Genomic DNA, 20,779 nt, shown 5'->3' with positions numbered 1-20,779 from the left:
GAGAAGTTTACTCGAGGACCCTGTAAGGGTCTCTGAAAGACTAGATCAATTTTTAGACCCTAGTGTTTACACCTGGGATGAAATTCAGGCTATCTTAAGAATACTCTTCACATCTGAAGAAAGGGATATGATTAGGAGATCAGGGATGAGACACTGGGACCAAAGACATCAACATAGGCCCCAGGGAGATGTGAAATAGCCCCTACAGAGACCAAGTTGGAACCGTCAGGTTGCAGGAGATAGACAGAGTGTGAGTGATTTGAGAGACATGGTGATTTGGGGAGTGCGGGAAACGGTTCCCAGAGGTCAGGATGTAAATGGAGCCTTCGGTGAGTGTCAGAGGGGATATGAAGCTTTGACTGACTAGTTGGAAAGATTGGAGAGAGGTTTGCAGTTGTGTTCTGGAGTTGGCCCTGGTGCAGCCGTGGGTCAAGTCCTGCTGAGGACACGGTTTGTGGCTGGATCGTAAGTGGACATAAGAAAGAAATTAGAGAAGTTAAAAGACTGGCAGGACAAAGGGTTAGATGAGTTGTTGAGAGAGACTCAGAGGGTGTATGTACGTGGAGATGAGGAAAGCCGATTGGACCGGAAAGTAGAGAAGCAGGAGTTGAATGCTATTGTTGTGAGAAGAGAGGGCACTTGAAGCCGAGTTGTGGAAGGAAACAGTAGGATGAACAGATGTTTGGAGGTGAATGGGGGGGTCAGGGGCTCTGCTTATTGGGGACTGGAACATCTACGGAGCCCCGAGTGGAATTGAAGTTGAGTCCCCAAAAGGAGGGAGTGGAGTTTTTGGTGGATGCAGGGGCCGAAGGATCCACCGTTCAGGGGCTGCCCTCCGGATACACCCTTGCTGGGAACACCGTGTATATTGTAGGTGCAAAAGTGTATTGGTTTTGTTTGGCAAGGTTTTGGTAGCGGGGGGGGTTACACGGGTGGCTTCTGTAAGAAACTGCTGGAAGCTTCCCCTGTGTTCGAGAGAGAGAGCGAGCTCATATTAGCCGGCTCTGAGACGGACCCGCCGCCGGCCAAGGCCGAGCCAATCAGTGATAGTGGTAACGCCTCTGTGATAACATTTTTAAGAAGGAAAAAAGTTGGGACGGAGAGAAACTGCCGCCGGAGTGAGGAGTGAGAACATGTAAGAGAAACAAGCCTGCGGACACCAAGGTCAGTGAAGAAGGAGGGGGAGGAGATGCTCCAGGCGCTGGAGCGAATATTCCCCTGCAGCCCGTGGTGAAGACCCTGGTGAGGCAGGCTGTCCCCCTGCAGTCCAGGGAGGTCCACGGTGGAGCAGATATCCACCTGTAGCCCGTGGAGGACCCCACGCCGGAGCAGGTGGGTTCCCGAAGGAGGCTGTGACCCCGTGGGAACCCTGCGCTGGAGCAGGTTCCTGGCAGGACCTGCGGATCTGTGGAGAGAGGAGCCCACGGAGCAGGTTTTCTGGCAGGACTTGTGACCCCGTGGGGGACCCGCGCTGGAGCAGTGTGCTCCTGAAGGACTGCACACCGTGGAATGGACCCATGCTGGAGCAGTTCGTGAAGAACTGCAGCCCGTGGGAATGGCCCATGTTGGAGGAGTTCGTGGAGGACTGTCTCCCGTGGGTGGGACCCCACGCTGGAGCAGGGAAAGAGTGTGATCAGCCCTCGTCCTGAGGAGGTGAAGCGGCAGAAAATAACGTGTGATGACCATAAACCCCATCCCTGTCCCCCTGTGCCGCTGGGGGGGCTTGGTGGTGAAATCCGGGAGGGTAGTTGTGCCCGGGAAGAACGGAGGGGTGGTGGGAAGGTGTTCTGAGATTTCATTTTACTTCTCATTACCTTGCTCTGGTTGATTTGTAATAAATTGAGTTAATTTTGCAAATTGAGTCTGTTTTGCCCGTGACGGTAATAGTGAATGATCTCTCCTGTCCTTATCTCGACCCGCGAGCCTTTTGTTATATTTTCTCTCCCCTATCCAGCTGAGGATGGGGGAGTGATAGAACGGCTTTGGTGGGCACCTGGTGTTGAGCCAGGGTCAACCCATCACAGTCTTTTTGGTGGAGAATGCGGGCATCGATCCCGCTCTCTCTCTCGAACACAGGGGAAGCTTCCAGCAGTTTCTTACAGAAGCCACCCCTGTAACCCCCCCCCCCGCTACCAAAACCTTGCCAAACAAAACCAATACAAAAAGGGAAACCTTTTGAGGTCCTTGGTGATTTACTCTGGCTCCCTGGGGCGGAATACGGTTTGTCAAGAGGGGATTTGATTTTGAAATTGAACTTGAGCGTTCGGGGTCAGGGAGAGGAGTCCAGCTCCGTGCGGTCGCGGCGGAGCCGGCGCTGCAGCGGCAGCGGGCGAACTCCTTTGTTGCAGCAACAGCGGCAGCAGCGGCGGCGGCAGACCACCCCCCCCCCCCCCGCCCCCGGCAACGGCCGCCGCCTCTCCTCGCGCCGCGGGGCTGTAATGAAAGTCAACTCTGTAAACAGCCAAAGAGAGTGGGGCTTTCTGTGCGACTGCTGTATCGCTATCGATGAAAACAATTAAGATGGACTGTGCTACCACAAGGGTTCACAGAGTCACCAAATCTATTTGGACAAACTTTAGAGAAAATTTTACAAGAATTCATTTCTACCCAGAGAAGTAAAGTTATTACAGTATGTGGATGATCTATTAATAGCAGGAGAAAATAAAGAAGGAACCTGAGAAACCACTATTAAATTGTTAAACCCCCACAAACTAAAAAGGAAATTCGAAAAATATTGGGATTACTAAGATATTGTAGACCATGGCTTAAAAGCTACAGTGAAAAGGTGAAATTAACTAATAACCAACTTAAATGGTCTACAAAAGATGATCAAAAATTAGAGGAAATAAAAAGGGCATTAATACAGACACCTGTATTAAGCCTCACAGATAAAAAAAAAAAACCAAAAAACCCCAAACTTTTTTTGTGTGTGTAAATAGTCCTTACTCAAAACTGGGCAGGAATTAAGAAACCCGTGAGGTACTGTTCTAAGTTACTTGATCCAGTAAGTACAGAATGCCCTACTTGTCTCCAAGCTTTAGTCACTATGGCGTTATTAATAGAAAAAGTTAGAAAGATTACCTTTAGTACCCCTTTAAAGGTGTATACTCCACATAATGTCAGAATTGTTTACAACAGAAAGTGGAAAAATGGCTAACACATAGCTTGATCCTAAAATATGAAGCAATATTAATTAACTCCCCCAATTTAAAACTGAGAGTAACCTCGGCTCAGAGTCCAGCACATTTTGTTTGGAAAACCATCAAAGAAATTTCAACATAACTGCTTAGAGGTAATTGAGACCCAGACTAAAGTAAGACAATAATTAATAAGGACCTAAAACCTGTAAAATCAGGACCTCTAAACCCATCATAGTCAGCTCAGGCTTGTGAGCTGTATCCCCTATAAAGGGCCCTAGAATTAATTAAAAAAAAAAAAAAAAAAAAAAAAAGGGAGGACTATATTTACAGATTACAAAAATACATATGGAGTAGTTCACACTTTTGGAAAAATTTGGAAAGAAAAAGGTTTAATTAATACTCAAGGGAGAAATCTTATACATCAGAAATTAATAAGAAAAATTTTAAGAACATTAAGAAAACCAAAAGAGATAACAATAGTGCACAAGAGAACATCAAGAGAAATTAGATTACTGAATCAGAGAAAATAATTTGTCAAATAGAGAGACCCAGGAAACAGCCCTGAGGACTCAGATCACCAAAAGTAACATAGTAATTTACTTTATGTACCTATATAATAGTTCTAAGAGTAAAATATGTTACTCTGCTGTAAAACTTCTGTGACAAGGAATTGTGTTTTGCCTCTGAATATTTGAGGTTGCCAATAAACTATTCTTGTTGGTAGGTTAATAAGAATATAAACACTATACAGTCCTGTGTTAATACCTAATTGTGTTTATAGGCAAAATTCAAAGACTTTACTAAACTATCTGAAAAGTAATACTCATTTCAAGTTGTTAAAAATGTATAACTATTTTAAACTAGTTACTTGCTTCTTACTTGATTTGGAAAAGGACTATAAGCGATTAAGGTAAAAACCAATTCATATGCCTGTTATATGTTGTCTCACAGGTATTTATAACAGCATCTTTTTCAAATACTTTGATAGTTGTTGTAGTACATATTTTAAAAATATTTCATTAAATTTATTAACTTAAGAAAGACAAATGAAATTTTTTATATATACAACACTACTTAACTTGTCAATAATGAATGAGAGACAGTGTCTATTAAAGAGTTACTTATGGAATATGACATATAGAATACTAATATGCAGAGATATACTGAACCCTAGTAAAAATTCATAACATTTTAAAAATCAATCAACAAGCAGTGTCGGGGGATGCAACAAGTCTACGGAATTCCTGACAGTTCGAGAACAGCACGACCTTGAGCAGCTTGTAGTATATCCTTGAGAAGTCTGGAAAGATCCGAGAAGACCAGTACGAAAACAAGATAGTGATAAGAAGAACCATCCTGACAAACTCACCAATCATGAACTGTTAGTTACTAACTAAGCCAATCATATACTAACACATACTCTGAAGAAGGGGATAAAAAGGTGTGTTAGAACAATAAAGTAGCCATTTTGCGTGATCTATTACTTGTCGTGTCTGTCTCTACCGCGACAAATGGTGACCCCGATGCGCCTGAGCGAACAGATCATCTAACGGCGATAAATCCAGCACTAGCGAGAAGTATACCAGCGGCAACGAGAGCTGTGAAAGAGTATACCGGCAGCGAGAAAAGCTGTGGAGACGGAGCCCGGTGAAGCTGAGAGCAGTGGAATCTGCCTGGTCCGGACCTGAGCCTAGACACCTAAAAAGTTGAGCCACCGGGGACTAAACTGTTAGAATGGGGCAGAAATTAACAAAAGAAAAGGAGACGATTTTGTCTACCTGTAAAGCCCTATTAAAAAGAAAAGGGGTTAAAACCCCAGAACAAAGCCTGAAATGGATTTTAATACGGTGTAAGGTGCAAGGCTTTACAGCCACAACAGTTACTGCATTCAGTGTGGATGCATGGCAAGCGGTGGGCTGGAAAATGTTTGATGAGATCTCTAAAGGACAGAAAGAGCTCTGTAAGTTGGCGATCGTATGGCGTCTATTATGTGAGACCCTGAAGGAATGGAAAGCAGAATGTGATGCGAAACATCAGCAAAAGAAAGATGAGAAATCAGAAAATGTTATCAATGAAAAAGTTTCTGCTCAAGTAACAGCTGCGGCTGATGCTGCAATATCAGCAGTTGCGGGCAGAAAACCCCTCATAAGCAAAATCAGATCATACCCTTATTCACCTCCTCCTCCTACGCCATTAATTACTTTACTGGGCGATGAGGGGCCCTCCTCACCTACTGGTGCGGCGGCAGAAGGGGTGACTCCATCAGCCCCCCCCGAAGAGAAAAATGTGGCGATTAACACTGAGCCAGAAAGCAAGGGCCGTAACGAAAGCCAGGGCCGTACTGAAAGTGAGGGCCAAAAGGATGGTGAGACTCAAACCGAATGTGAGGGCCGAATGGAAAGTGAGAGCAAAAATGAAACTGAGGCAGAAAAATCTCTAATTGACGCTATGCGATCCCTGCAGCTCGCAGATAAAACCATACCAAAAGAACCCCTGCCATGGACTCTCCCTCCGTCCACAGTAACTGTGGTCCCGAGATCCTCTGATCAATTTTGGGAGGGAGTTAGAAGATATGCTGCCGACTCCGGCTACTGGGATCTAGTAGAACGCCTCAGCCCGTGCTCTCTAACACCTGCATTTCTAAAGCCTCTAGATAACGCAGCAGAGGCTCCTGGTACATTTCCTGTTTTCAAAGCTACTGCGGGCACAAACCTGCACGATGACCACAATCCCATAGGCTGGAGAGTAGTGCAGGATTTGCAGAATAAAGTACAAAAATTTGGAATCAATTCTCCTGAGGTAATGCAACTTATTCGTATAATTAGCACAGATCTGCTGTGTCCATATGATATTATGCATCTAGCACAAGTGCTGTTTCAGCCCGTACAATTGCAAGTATTTCAATCCACCTGGAGGCAGATGGCACGTGCGGCGGCGCTGCATAATTCACGACTGCCACAGGGTGACCCGAGATTAGGCCTTGGAGAGGATGCTTTGCTTGGTGAAGGGCAGTATATTAACCCTCAGCTACAGGCTACATGGCCTCCGCTGGCTCTCGAACAAGCACGAAATATAGGCCTTATGGCAATAAAGCGAACAATGGATATGGCAGCTCCGAAGCAAAAATACATCACTATCCGCCAAGGCCCCACAGAACCCTTTTTACAATTTGTAGAAAAAATATCTGCTGCCCTGGAAAAATGGGTAGAAGATGAGGTCTTAAGACAAATGCTATGCAAACAGTTGGTAAAAGATAATGCTAATGAGGACTGTCAAAAGATCATACAGGCTCTGCCAGGAGATCCTTCTGTCCCTGACATGGTAGCTGCATGTTCTAAAGTTGGGACACTGGCACACACAGTGACCACCATAGCCAATGCTATGAGAAATTCTGGAAAGTGCTCTGGGTGTGGCAGTGAAGGGCACATCATGGTAACTTCTCCACACAAAACATCACCGGGTAAACAACCGGTGCACCACTCACCGGAGATTACTTGCAAGAAATGTGGGAAATTAGGACACTTTGCAAAACAATGTCATTCCAAATTTCATGCTAATGGACAGCCTCTACAGCAAAACCACAAAATGAGTGCGAGAGGGCGCGCGAGGAGAACAAATCCCCTCCCGACAGTCGGCCAATTCCTCTCTGCGAACAATTGTCAGCTGCAACAGCTGGCTTAGCAGGGTTGGATGTATCCACTGCCAACACAGTAACTCTAGCCACGAAAGACATCGTTAAGGTCCCTCTTCATGCAAGGGGTCCTATAGGACAGGGACTGAGTGCATTGCTACCGGGAAGATCAGGTAGCACGTTGAATGGAATAATCGTGCATATGGGAGTTATTGATGCTGCTTTAACAGGTCAAATTTGTGCGATGATTTCGACCCCCTACCCACCAGTACCAATCCCTAAAGGTACTCACATTGCTCAACTTGTTCCTTTTTCGAGTTCTATTTCAAAAGCAGAACAGCGACTGCGATGCGATGGAGGCTTCAGCTCTACGGGACCCCCTCAGGTCTGCTGGTCTCAGACTGTCTCATCATCCTGACCACATATGACGTGCACACTGTCAAATCACGGAAGATCCCCGACTACTGTAAGGCTTGCGGGGCTCCTGGACACCGGAGCTGATGTGACTATTATTGCCGATTATCTGTGGCCGTCTACCTGGCCAACAGAGGAGGCTGGTATGGGAGTAGTGGGGCTGGGAGGATCCACACGTGCAAAGATAGCAGCCACTCCAGTTCCGATTGCCAATCCTGAGGGCCAACAAGCAGTTATTAAACCATATGTGATGGCAGCTCCCCTCAATTTATGGGGGAGGGATTGCTTGTTGCAGTGGGGGGTGAGAGTTATCACAGATTTTTAACGGGGGCCACTGTGCTGCAGGGTGTTAGACAACCCATGCTTGTTTTAACTTGGTTAACAAATAACCCTGTGTGGGTGGATCAGTGGCCCCTACCAATTGAAAAAATTAAAGGCCCTGCAAGAATTGGTAGCAGAACAACTAGCTGCCAGAAACATTGAACCATCTCACAGTCTGTGGAATGCTCCAGTGTTTGTGAAAAAAAAAAAAAAAAAAAAAAATCAGGAAAATGGCAATTTTTACATGACCTGTGGCAAGTCAATGCTGTCATGGCCACGATGGGGGCTCTGCAACCAGGCATGCCTTCACCTGCCATGATCCCTCAAGATTGGGAAATCATTGTCATGGACATTAAGGGTTGTTTTTTTTACAAATCCACTAGCTTCCCAAGACAAAAAAAAAAATAAATAAATAAAAAATTTTTGCATTCTCTGTGCCTTCTATCAATCATGCAGAATCAGCAAAAAGATATCAATGGAGAGTTCTGCCGCAGGGCATGAAAAATTCACCAACCACTTGTCAATCGTTTGTTGCACAAGCTCTGTCACCTGTACGGGAAAAATTCCCTACTAGTTATAGTTATCACTATATGGATGACATTCTGTTAGCATCAGACAACAAGGAGCAGTTGAATGGCATGAAAAATTTGGCCACGAATTTGCTACAACAATATGAGTTAGTTATTGCCCCTGAAAAAGAGCAAAAAATAGAACCCTGGAAATATTTGGGAATGACAATTACAAATAAGCAGGTTGTGCCCCAACCTGTGAAACTTAACCCTGCAGATAAGACACTCAATGATGTACAGAAATTCATAGGTTCCTTGAACTGGATCAGGCCCTATCTTGGACTGACCAATTCGCAGTTACAACCTCTATTGGACTTACTAAAAAATTCCAATGATCCAACAGAAACCAGAATATTGAATAAGGAAGCGTTAAATGTAATTCACAGGGTGGAACAATGTATACACAAGAAATTTGTTTCTCAAATTGATCTGTCTCAATTGGTACAATTCTTTGTACTAATTGACAAAACTGTGCCATTTGGTGCTTTGGTGCAGCGGAATTCTGAGTGGGATGACCCATTACATATTTTAGAATGGATGTTTTTGTCATTTCTGGCCACGAAAAACTGCTCCTGGCTTGTTTGAACTTATTGCTGATGTAATCATAAAAGCCAGAAAACGATGTGTAGAACTAACATGACGTGATCCAGCTACTATTGTTTTACCTGTTCAAAATTGGTACTTTGAATGGTGTCTGGCAAACAATTACAAGCTGCAAGTGGCTATGGCGGGTTTTCAAGGGCAGATCTCGTATCATCTACCGTCGCACCCGCTCCTGAAATTTGCTCGAGAAATACCATTTGGTCAGAAAAGCTTAAGCCAGCCAGAACCTGTGAAAGGCTCTACTGTCTTTACAGATGGTTCTGGAAAAACAGGTAAAGCAGCAGTAGTATGGTATGAAAACAACAACTGGAACAGCAAAGTAGTGTATCAAAATGGTTCTCTACAAGTAGTAGAGCTGCGTGCACATGGCACGTTGAAGCGGCAGCTTCAAAAACAAAAAGGGGGAATGATTGGGGAGCCACCACAGGCATGTTTAGATAACGTGGTTTATGTTCTTAACTTTCTCCATTATGGGGATAATTCTTCTCTACCTCCTTTTTTTCAACATTTCTCTTCTCTTTTTTCAACACAGAATTTACAAAGAAGCATCAAAGTACACATTAAAGATTTAGTTACTGGTCAGTGGAGTGGACCATGTGAGCTATTAACCTGGGGGCGAGGTTATGCTTGTGTTTCTACAGATACAGGCCCACAATGGACTCCCGCTTGATTTGTACGACCATCATCATCTGGAACATCCCAGAGGGTGCAGCAATATGAATACCACCTCAACCAAAAACTAAGTGTAGGTCACCTTGACCAATATAACAGGTCAAGATTCTCTGTGCATTGCAACCACATTGCAAAGTCCATGAACCAATAGAAAGGATGACTATGACTCATGCAGCGCGCCTGGCCAGCGAGCGCATGCATCATAGGTTGCAAATGAGGCGGATTTTTGGCACCCGCTGGCCACGTATGCTGAAATCCGTTCCTCTACAAATGTATAAATACCGGGATTTTCCGAAGAGCATCGGACTGGTGTACAGCAAGGCCATCGTTGCCTCCTTGGGGACGCCCACATAAAGCTGGCACCTACCGATTGCTGGGCTGAATTTGTGGAGCAAGACAGCACGAGAATGTACAGATGGTTCATCTACCTCACAGTCCTCGGATGGACGTAGTCATGGATACCACCGCAAACCAAAGAAAACATCTGGATGATCCTGGCTGACGTGACCGGACAAGATTTCTTATACCTTAGTACAACAACACCAAGCAATCCCTTTTTCACAGGTTTGATAGGGGGTTACACTGACATTGACAAAGTTTAAGAACTTATTGATGGAGACCCCTGTGCAGCAGGTCATGGACTCAATGGATGGGAATGCCTGGTTTTCACGGATCGGGCATTAACCCTCATTGCCATCCCAGGAATCACAAATTCTGGGGTCCCTGAATACAGACTGGTGTAGTATTATCAGATTTACTGCTAGACATTGATAGTGTCAGACATGCTACGCTATAAAATAGAGCTGGAATTGATTTCTTGCTTTTAGCACAAGGACAAAGATATTTGAGGGTTGGGGATTGTCTGGATGGTTGATATCTCTGCTCAAGACTGTGGGGGTAGTGATCTTGATTGTGATAACTATGCTTCTAATGTTGCCCTGTCTTTTCGGCCTTCTGCAAAGGGCCCTGCAGAGGGCAGCTGAGATGATATTTTTAGCACAAATACAAAAAGGAGGAATTGTCGGGGGATGCAATAAGTCTACGGAATTCCTGACAGTTCGAGAACAGCGTGACCTTGAGCAGCTTGTAGTATATCCTTGAGAAGTCTGGAAAGATCTGAGAAGACCAGTACGAAAACAAGATAGTGATAAGAAGAACCGTCCTGACAAACTCACCAATCATGAATTGTTAGTTACTAACTAAGCCAATCATATACTAACACATACTCTGAAGAAGGGGATAAAAAGGTGTGTTAGAACAATAAAGTAGCCATTTTGCGTGATCTATTACTTGTCGTGTCCGTCTCTACCGCGACAAAGCAGCCACAGGAAAGAGGAAAACGGCTTATAGACCTTTTGAGAGTATACAAATTGATTTCACTGAATTACCAAAGTAACCTGGTTTCAACTGGGATAGAGTTAACTGTCTTCCTAGTAGCTGATACAGTGCTGTGTTTTGAGTTCAATATGCGAAAAATGTTAATGGCACTGATGTTTTCAGTTGTTGCTCGGTGGTGTTTAGACTACGGTGGTGTTTAGACTGTAGTCGGGGATTTTTCAAATTCTCATACCTGGCCGGCAAGAGGGCTGGAGGAGCGCGGGGGGTTGACACAGGATGCGGCCGGGGCGGGTGGCCCGGATTGGCCGACGAGGTGTTCTGTGCCATGTAATGCCCCATCTAGTATAGGAACTGGGAAGTGGGGGAGAATCGCCGCTCGAGGACTGGCTAAGTGTCGGTCGGTAGATAGTGAGCAATTGCCCTGCACATCATTTGTGCATTCCAATCCTTTTATTACTACTGTTATCATTTTATTGGTGTTATCATTATCATTATTAGTTACTTCTTTTCTGTTCTATTAAACCGTTCTTATCTCAACCCACGAGTTTTACTTCTTTTTCCCGATTTTCTCCCCCATCCCACTGGATAGAGGGGGAATAAGTGAACAGCTGCGTAATACTTAATTACTGGCTGGGGTTAAACCACGACAGTCCATTTTGACACACAACGTGAGACGCGAAGGGTTGAAATAACAACAAACCTGACCAGAGCTTGTTGAAACAAATTTGTTACCAATCCAACACCCCAAGGTTAAAGATGCATCTATCCATGCCTACATAAGTACCTTAACAAAAGTCATGAGAAACAACTGCCAGAAAGGAATAATAGAGCAAACACTCCCCTTAGGATTTCCTGTTCATAAAATTAAGCTTAGGAACCACGTGCTGATAAAAAAAAAAGAACCGATAAGTAAACCTGTGATCATCAACTGTATAAATCTAGATTGTAATTGCTATCCATTTGTATAATATAAGTATAGTGTGTCAGGGAAAGTGGTGGAGCCATTGCCATTATGGGTATTCCCCCAAAGGAGTTTGTCAGGAGTGACACGATCAGGAAAGACAGTTGACTGACAAAGCCTTACCCCTAAGGGTTTTAATAGGAAAAATTATAAAGGATTCCACTAAGTGGTAGGAAATATTTGTAAAAGGAATACATCCCAAAAGATATTGTTATCATTCAACGAACCTTACCCTAACGTAACAATAATAACTGACATAAATTGTAGAAAACAGTCGTGAGAGTGAGTTGCTACTTGTGAGAAGTAAAAAAAAAAAAAAAATTGAAGCTCTTACAAAATAAAACAAGCCAAACAACCTAATAAGTGCTCCCCTGAAGAATACTTTTGCTGCTGAGAAGATGGTACACCCCGTTGCTCGAAGCAACCGAGTAGACGGAGAAGGCAGAAATGTACTACTGTGGGGATTGTTGATGATGAGCTGCCTTAAAATATAAAGCTACAGACCCATATGGTAAGCGCTACCAAGTTGAAAACACCCTAACGTTTCCCACTGACCCAACCTCACTCCACAATGACCTAAAAGATTTAAAAATTAAAGACATAAAAGGCAAAGATCTTGGGGTATAAAAGAGACACCTTATGATAATATATTAAGTTGGGAAAATAATACCCACGATGGTCCATGGATACCACCACTGTTCCCTAGACGTTGGGATCAAGCTCTAATGTCTTTGCTTTATGTAATTTTAGGCCTTAGAAATGTAAAATTATTAGTTTTGGTATGAATGGGCTTGGTACAAGGGAAAAATCTCCATCAGCCATACGAATGGACCCTGTCAAGATGGGAAGATTCCAGAATTACCCCAATAGTCTTACTGCTAACCTTAACTTTTAAACCATGCATTTTTAATAAATTAATCACTATTGTTAAAAGATGCTTAGAAACTGCACATTTAATGCTGCTATGAAAGCAATATGAACAAATCAAGGACGAAAGAATTACTCCTATCCTCGGGCAGGCAAAAGAAGTATTAGATCGATTTAATGAACAAAATCAGGATAAAATAGAAAAGGGGGAATTGTAATGAACGAGTTAACTTTGTTCATGAAATCGGGAAGGGAGAAGAGACATATTGAAAGTTAGCAGATGCCTTGTGTAAATAACAAAGCTTGGTTAATTGGTGCGTAAAGGTCACGGGAAGAGGGCAATGGCTATAACTTACTAGCTAAGGAGGGAAAAGAACAACAGCTATAATCTACCAGATAAGGGCGTGGACTCTGCCAAAACTGTACTTTTTCACATCAAAAGACATTCTACATCAAAAGACACTCATCCTTGAGAAGATAGACCAAATCTGCTTAGTAACAGACCTGCATGAATGAAGAAAGAAGAAACAGGACAAGGCGGAGACTTGCAAGAAAGAGGTGCATGAACTGTATATAAGGAATGTAACTATAACATAAAGTTGCAAGCTTGTGGCGGAGCACTGCCTCCCCGGCTGCCCAGCGCTGTTTTGCTCTCTTATCGCTTGCTAATAAATTCGACTTTTTTTATTCACTACAAATCGGCTCCTCCAATTTGTCATGAGCGTCTATAACATAAAAGGCTAAAAGGAATTGTATGACTATTGAAAAGCATATTAAATCCACTCAATTTGCAAAAGCAGATATACCATAGCATACAAATACTAACGGTATCAATAGATTATCAAACAGAATTAATAACAATTCCTGACTTTCCAGCCAAAATGAGAACATAATGGAAAATGGATGCAGATTGTTTAGGAATGAGATGAGAAACAATACAGGAAAGATGAGGTTAACCTTGCTTACAGAATATCAGCTACCAGGAACAGGCAGCAATATGAATAATACTGGATCCAAATAAACCTGAGAAAATAGAGAAGTAAGCATGAAAACTGCTTTTAAAATCATGTATGTAAAGTATGAAAACTAATGAGATTTGGATTAAAAAAAAAAAGGAAAGGAGGATATGTTCTGAAGCCTATTGACAGGCTGCAAGATATTGGTGTAAAGGACTGAGATAAGAACTTTGTCTCGCCACTGCTTGATTAATGTTGGCTCTGCCTAAATTCTCTGGCTGGCCTTGGGATGGGAAGATAAGAAGCAAAACCAAGCTTATCCTTGAACAGTCACAATGATAACGGCAGTGATTTGTGAACAGCCTAATTTACGCCTGCAGGATTGGAGATCAATTAGCGGGTATGGCACTTAGAGGGAGATCTGGTGCCTAACGACCCCCTAAGAGGTGTCCGCACACGAAGCCTCCGAGGCGGGCGTGCCGTTACCATGGCCACCTAGTTTGAGCAAAACTGCTGAAAAGCAACCGTAAAGCCCACCAGCGGGACTGCATAAAACAGGTACTGGGCAAGTACGGGCAGAGCTCTTCCCACCGAAGAAGAGGATCAGCGGGACTCCGCTGGATCCACAATGGTGACTATCACTTGCTTTTCTTAAGGAAATCTCTGCTTCTTTTCCCCCTTTTCTATCATTTCCCTCTTTTCTCTTTTTGTAAGCAATAAAATTAATTAACCTTTGAATATCAACATTTGACCTCGTTTGTGTCTTAATCTCGCTTCGGGTGTATCCGAGTCTCTCACGCACACACCCCTTTCCGTACCTTCCGAACGAGACAATTGGTCAAGAAACAAATCTGTTTTGCTGGTAGTAGTAGGATCTTTGAAAGCATCACTTAGAGCTGGAAGCAATTTGGTGAGCGGAAAAACCTAATATGAATTAGGCATATCTACATTGCATCAGACGGCAACATGCAGAGATACCCATGTTAGCTTCAAATTACTAGCTTTGGGACTGTGATAGTATGGTGATACCAACTTAGTAACACACTTGGGCAAACTAAGCTTGTCCAAATATGATTATTTTTTTTTTTTCTAAAGCAATCCACTCAGCGTAAATAAGTAATCTCTTTCCCTCCCCCAAAAGTTACTATACAAAATACAAACTTAACTACATAGAAGTAATTAAAAAAACCATACTATTTTCCTGTCGTAGGATTCCCCACTGCTGTATGTTGTAGCTAGCGTGGATGCACATTCTTCCAGATACCATGGCTTCTTCCCACTTTCAGCTGTGCTGCTTATGGAAATAGTATAGATGCTATTGGTGTAGCCATCACAGGAGCAATGGTCTCGACTCCTTCCACCATTTCCAGATGCCCAAACAAAGACTGAACCTAAACCTCTTCGTCCCTGTATAAAAATGATACAAAAGATTTAATTAACAGTTGTTCTTATTTCCCTAACCTAAGTAAATAAATAGCTCTCCCCCCCCAAAAAAAAAGACATTTGATGAGTCAGAGACAATAAAACAAAAGAGCTCACTGAGAAGGACCTGAAATAAAAATGGATCTAGTAAAGTTCAGAGTCTGACATCAAAAAAATCAGAAAATGAGTGGGATGAACACAGTTTTAGAAACAACTTTTATGCAGCTTCTCTTTGTTGCTCAGCATCTATGCTATCCAGCCTTACCAAGAAAGAGGTGCTGAAAACTTAGAGCAGGCATTAAAACATCATACTGGATTGCAACTAAACCCCTTTGTAATGCATGGTACCTTTTCTTTATTAGGGATCTCTCAGTTGTTTCTTCTTGGATTACTTGGTGGTATTAGGTATTGTTTGGGCAGCATTATATACTGTGAACCACAGTGTCGTGGTTTCACAGATATTATAAATCACAGAATATCTGAGGTGGGATGGAAACTCGAGGTCATGTAGTCCGACCCATCTAGTTAGTTATAAATGCTAAATGCACAACACAATACATAAGCAAAAATGGACAAAAAGTTCCTTATAAATCTATTGTCATTAAGCACTAAAGTGTCAATTCAGCAAGATATTTTAAATATATGAATAGTTGGGCAAGTTACTTAAGCATATTCATAATTTCAAATGTGGACTTACAATATGTAACCTCGCCTTGATATTTTCTTAATACACCAAAGTTAAGTAGTGTCCAAATGAATCAAAACATATTTTTGTTGGTGCTAGTACTCTTAAGTAGGCATTGATATGAAAACTGAAGCTGATCAGCAACCTATATTGCTGATATATGGGAAGTGGGACTTGCTGATATTTGGGAACTGGAATTGGGGTTTTCTTAATTTATATTTACACATTTCATGCAAATAAATTGTGATTCATGCAACTGCATAGTCTACATTAATTACCAACACTCACTATCTGGAAGCACTCTACCATTCAGATGGAAAGATTCACCAAAGGACTAACCTTGTCTGATTCTGCCAAATTACATCACCTTTTCTTGTATGACAATCTCTCATAGCAATGGAGCATCCCCTTAAGTAACAATTAAGCTAACAGTCACATTTATACCTCATTTGTTTGCAGCTTATCATGTAATACCTGTCTCTGTAAGTGGTAGGCCTACTCCTGTGTTAAGTTAATGACATAAGGCATAAAACAGCACTTCTGTAGTGGGTTTGCATGGCAAAGTTTTGGTAGCAGGGGGGCTACAGGAGTGGCTTCTGTGAGAAGATGCTGGAAGCTTCCCCCATGTCTGATAGAGCCAATGCCAGACAGCTCCAAGACGGACCTGCCACTGGCCAAGGCTGAGCCAATCAGCAACTCTGGTAGCGCCTCTGTGATAACATATTTAAGAAGGGGGGGGGGGGGGAAGCTGCACAGCAGCAATTGAAGTTGGGAGAGAGGAGTGAGAATATGTGAGAGAAACAACTCTGCAGACACCAAGGTCAGTGAAGAAGGAGGGGGAGGAGATGCTCCAGGCACCAGAGCAGAGATTCCCCTGCAGTCCATGGTAAAGACCATAGTGAGGACCCACGCTGGAGCAGTTCATGAAGAACTGCAGCCCATGGGAGGGGCCCCACGCTGGAGCAGGGGAAGAGTGTGAGGAGTCCTCCCCCTGAATAGGAAGGAGCAGCAGAGATGAGGTGTGATGAACTGACTGCAACCCCCATTCCTCATCCCCCTGTGCTGCTCGGAGAGAGGAGGTAGAGAAAATCAGGAGTGGAGTTGAGACTGGGAAGAAGGGAGGGGTGGGGGGAAGGTGTTTTAAGATTTGGGTTTATTTCTCATTATCCTACTCTGATTTGATTGGTAATAAATTAAGGTAATTTCCCCAAGTTGAGTCTGTTTTGCCTGTGACGGTAATTGGCGACTGATCTCTCCCTGTCCTTATCTCAAGCCATGAGCCTTTTGTTATATTTTCTCTCCCCTGTCCAATTGAGGAGGGGGAGTGATAGAGCAGCTGTGGTGAGCACCTAGCATCCAGTCAGGGTCAACCCACCACAACTTTCTGTGCATGAATTAATTGCTTGTACATATGGGGAGTTTTTTTGTTTGGTTCTAAACAGAGTGCATTTTTGTACCAGAAATTACAAAAAGACAGATGTTGGACATCTAACTGGTCAACCTTAAACAATTAGCAATTCAAACATAAATTTAATCCAGATGCACAGAGGGGTTTTATTAGTGCATGTTGTGCTCAGCATAGCAGAACCTACAGCAATATAAGACAAAACCCCCTCACAGTTCACAATCCAATCTTGAGTTCTCAAACACTGATGAATATAATTTTTTGAGTTTCATAAAAGTATAGTACCTGGAGAGACTCTTCTCTCCAGAAAAATAAGTTAAATATCAAAATTTCCTGGCTAGTGTTTACATAAGGTTATGTCTCTAAAATCCAACTTCTCATTAAAAACCCCAAAACATTTCAATTGGAGAAAAAAATCCCAGTGTGCCAAGCTAAATGTATCATGAAATGCACATTCTCCAGACAGGATCAGGCTAAACATACAGGAAGTGTGACTACTTCAACTTCTTTTCTTCCTTTGGTTGTTCTTAGCTACTATGCTGATAAAATGATACAAAATAATAAACTTTTTTTTGTTGTTTCAAAAGACAACCTTTATGAAGTGTTTTATTCGTATCTTGCAGCTCTCCTTCCCCACATTATGAACTCTTGCCAAATCAAAATCCCCTTTTGGTTTGGGGTTCTTGTTCTGCACAAAATGTAGTCCTGCTGAATACATGTTCCTGGATGTTAGAAATTCTGCAATGCAGTATTTAAAAATAATAAACACCAATGTACATAGTAATAATAATGACAGGTCTTTAAAAATAACTAGCAGTTATTTGCACCCAAATTGACCTTTACATACTAAGTTTTTTTGTAAACAGTTGATAAAAAATATTTCTTCAAAATTAATGTTTTCTGCAAATATATAAAGTATCATCTTCTCTGTTGTTTCAATAAAAAATAAGTACCAGATGCACCGACTAAAGGAAAAAAGTATTCTCTAATACATACAAAGAAAGAATTCCAGTCCCTCTAACACATTGCAATGCAGCATGTTTACAAACTCAACATTTCACAGAAAACAACAGCACTTCAGTGTAGAAAATGTGCTAAATATCTTGTTCCTAAAAGTTATTTGGCGAAGAAAAAGGCAGCCTTACAAAAAAAATAAGATCCCAAGGGTTCCATTTTGAAAGGAAAAAAAAAAATGTTTCACCAACAACTAAAACTTGCTATCAACCTACTCAGAGTCCAATTTGGTAGTACATTTTTTGGGAAAAACTATTGTGCCCAAAATACAGTTGAAGACCTTAAATGAAAAATGTTTGGACTCAGGTCATTGGCAGAAAAGCCCCAGTGCTGAAACTGCACCTGTAAAAGCATGGCACAAGAGTCCTAAGACATTTCCACTTTTTTCTGCTAGTACCACCTTTTCCTTGGTCACAAAGTTGCAAGGCGGATAAGTGATATGAAAGGTCTTTTTTTTTTTTTTCAGTGCAAGAACATAGAAGGGTTAGCCTGCAAAATCCAGAGCCAGGATGAAAATTTTGGTAATAACATCTGCAGAATTTCCTAACACTATTAAAAGAACATCCTCCACTCCAAGTGCATGCATCTCTGTTTGTGTGTGCACACAACTTTGTGAGTGAATGCCTTACTGGTGCTGGCAGGTACCGTTATAAGTTAGAGGTCTTCACACATTGGTCTAAGGAAAATCAGCAGCCTGCATATTTGTAAGTTGATTCTGTTGGGAATTGGCTTGATAAAAAAGGACATGGGTCTATAGAAAAGTTGTGTGAGCAGAGTTCTGTGTGAAAGAATGTCAGTTTGAGCAGCAAGATTAGGCCTTGGCCGAAAATAGCTGGCTTTACTGATATCAGGAGAAAAACAACAGCTGGTCTCGCTGTTATCAGGAGAAAGACAGGGACGGTGTGACCTTGGCATAACTTCATAAGTAACTTTTGAAGAAGTTCCCATGAGAAAGTTACGGAAAACGCATAGCTGCAAACTACAAGTGGGTGTGTTTTAGTAATGAATAAACATTAGCAATGTACCAATCATATTAGGACTAGTAGGCATAATTATCACAAACTGTATAAATATGAGCTATCCATGCAAATAAAGTTGAATTACTTCTATCACTCATATTGGGTCGACTTATGTGCATTCCTCCGCCGCTCCAACAGATTCTAACACACTTCTACTTAATAAATACAGTTTCCATCTACCAGGTTATACTGGGTTTACATGGCAAGGTTTTGATAGCAAGGGGGCTACAGGGGTGGCTTCTGTGAGAAGATGCTGGAAGCTTCCCCCATGTCCAATAGAGCCAGTGCCAGCCAGCTCCAAGACTGACCTGCCACTGCCCAAAGCTGAGCCAATCAGTGACACTGATGGCACCGCTGTGATAACATATTTAAGAAAGGTTAAAAAATTATGCACAACAGCAGCTGTGAGAAAGAGGAGTGAGAACATGTGAGAGGAACAACTCTGCAGACACCAAGGTCAGTGAAGAAGGAGGGGGAGGAGGTGCTCCAGGCACTGGAGCAGAGATTTCCCTGAAGCTCATAGTGAACATGATGATGATGCAGGTTGTCCCCTTGCAGCCCATGGAGGACCACATCAGAGCAGATATCCACACTGCAGCCCGTGGAAGACCCCACGCTGGAGCAGGTGGATGTGCCCTGAAGGAAGCTGTGACCCCATGGAGAGCTTGTGCTGGAGCAGGTTCCTGGCAAGAACTGCAGCCCATGGAGACGAGCCCATGCAGGAGCAGGTTTTCTGGCAGGACCCCACAGGGGACCCATGCTGAAGCAGTCCATTCCTGAAGGACTGCACTCCATGGAAAGGACCCATGCTGGAGCAGTTTGTGAAGAACTGCAGCCTGTGGGAAGGACCCACGTTGGAGCAGGGGAAGAGCATGAGGAGGAAGGAGCGGCAGAGATAATGCATAATGAACTGACCGCAACCCCCATTCCCCATCCCCCCTGTGCTACCCAGGGGGAGGAGGTAGAAGAGCCAGGAATGAAGTTGAGCCTGAGAAGAAAGGAGGGGTGCGGGAAAGGTGTTTTAGTTTTGTTCTTATTTCTCACTATCCTACTCTGTTGCAATTAATTGGCAAGAACTGAAATTAATTTCCCCAAGTCAAGACTGGTTTGCCCATGATGGTAATTGGTGAGCGATCTCCCTGGTCTTATCTCGACCCACAAGCCTTTCATTATATTTTCTCTTCCCTGTCCAGTTGAGGAGGGGGAGTGATAGAGCAGCTTGGTGGGCATCTGTCAGCTATCCAAGGTCAACCCACCACATAAGTACAGTTTGCGTCAGTGGAGCAAGATTTAATCACGCTATTTTACAAAATTTAAACTGGTCTTTCATTTGGTGCTTTACAAGTCAAGCAGCCTTAATGCAGCCTGTGAAGCCTGAAGTTTTCCTGCCCATTTTGTGCGACAGGAACTGAATTCCCCAATAACCCTCTCTGTCTAGTGGGTGCTTTTTTCTGTCTCTCTGGAAGTTATCAAATTTACCAAAAGATGGGAGAGTAAATGTGAAGGAGCAGGAAACACAGCGGACAGAACCATTGACCTGGAGAAATTGGAGGAACAGTAGCTATAGTCAGAGAAACATAACTTGGCACCAATATGCTATAAATCCCACACCCAGGAGCAGAAAACGTCATGCAAATATAAAATGGAGAGAGAGGGAGGGACAACCTAGGCACACCTAGGGTCTGAATGTTTGATTTCCTATGGTCTCCTTAATATTGTTGTAAAAATGTTTCCAAGAAAAAAAACTACTGACAAGGAAGTA

At 42.9% G+C, this 20,779-nt stretch overlaps 1 protein-coding gene across 1 annotated transcript in view; it reads right to left on the bottom strand.

Moving 5' to 3' along the window:
* Nucleotides 1-20,779, bottom strand: part of LOC126035513 (proprotein convertase subtilisin/kexin type 5-like) — a 326,765-nt gene that overhangs the window by 98,136 nt on the left and 207,850 nt on the right. Inside the window, exon 8 of the mRNA XM_049794175.1 lies at nucleotides 14,667-14,879. Within this exon, the coding sequence (XP_049650132.1) occupies nucleotides 14,667-14,879 (213 nt within the window). The remainder of the gene's footprint in view (nucleotides 1-14,666; nucleotides 14,880-20,779) is intronic.

The sequence above is a fragment of the Accipiter gentilis genome, chromosome W, assembly GCF_929443795.1.
Source record: "Accipiter gentilis chromosome W, bAccGen1.1, whole genome shotgun sequence".
NCBI lineage: Eukaryota > Metazoa > Chordata > Aves > Accipitriformes > Accipitridae > Astur > Astur gentilis.
Note: the sequence above shows the minus strand (reverse complement) of the source record. Positions and strands in the feature narration are given on the sequence as shown.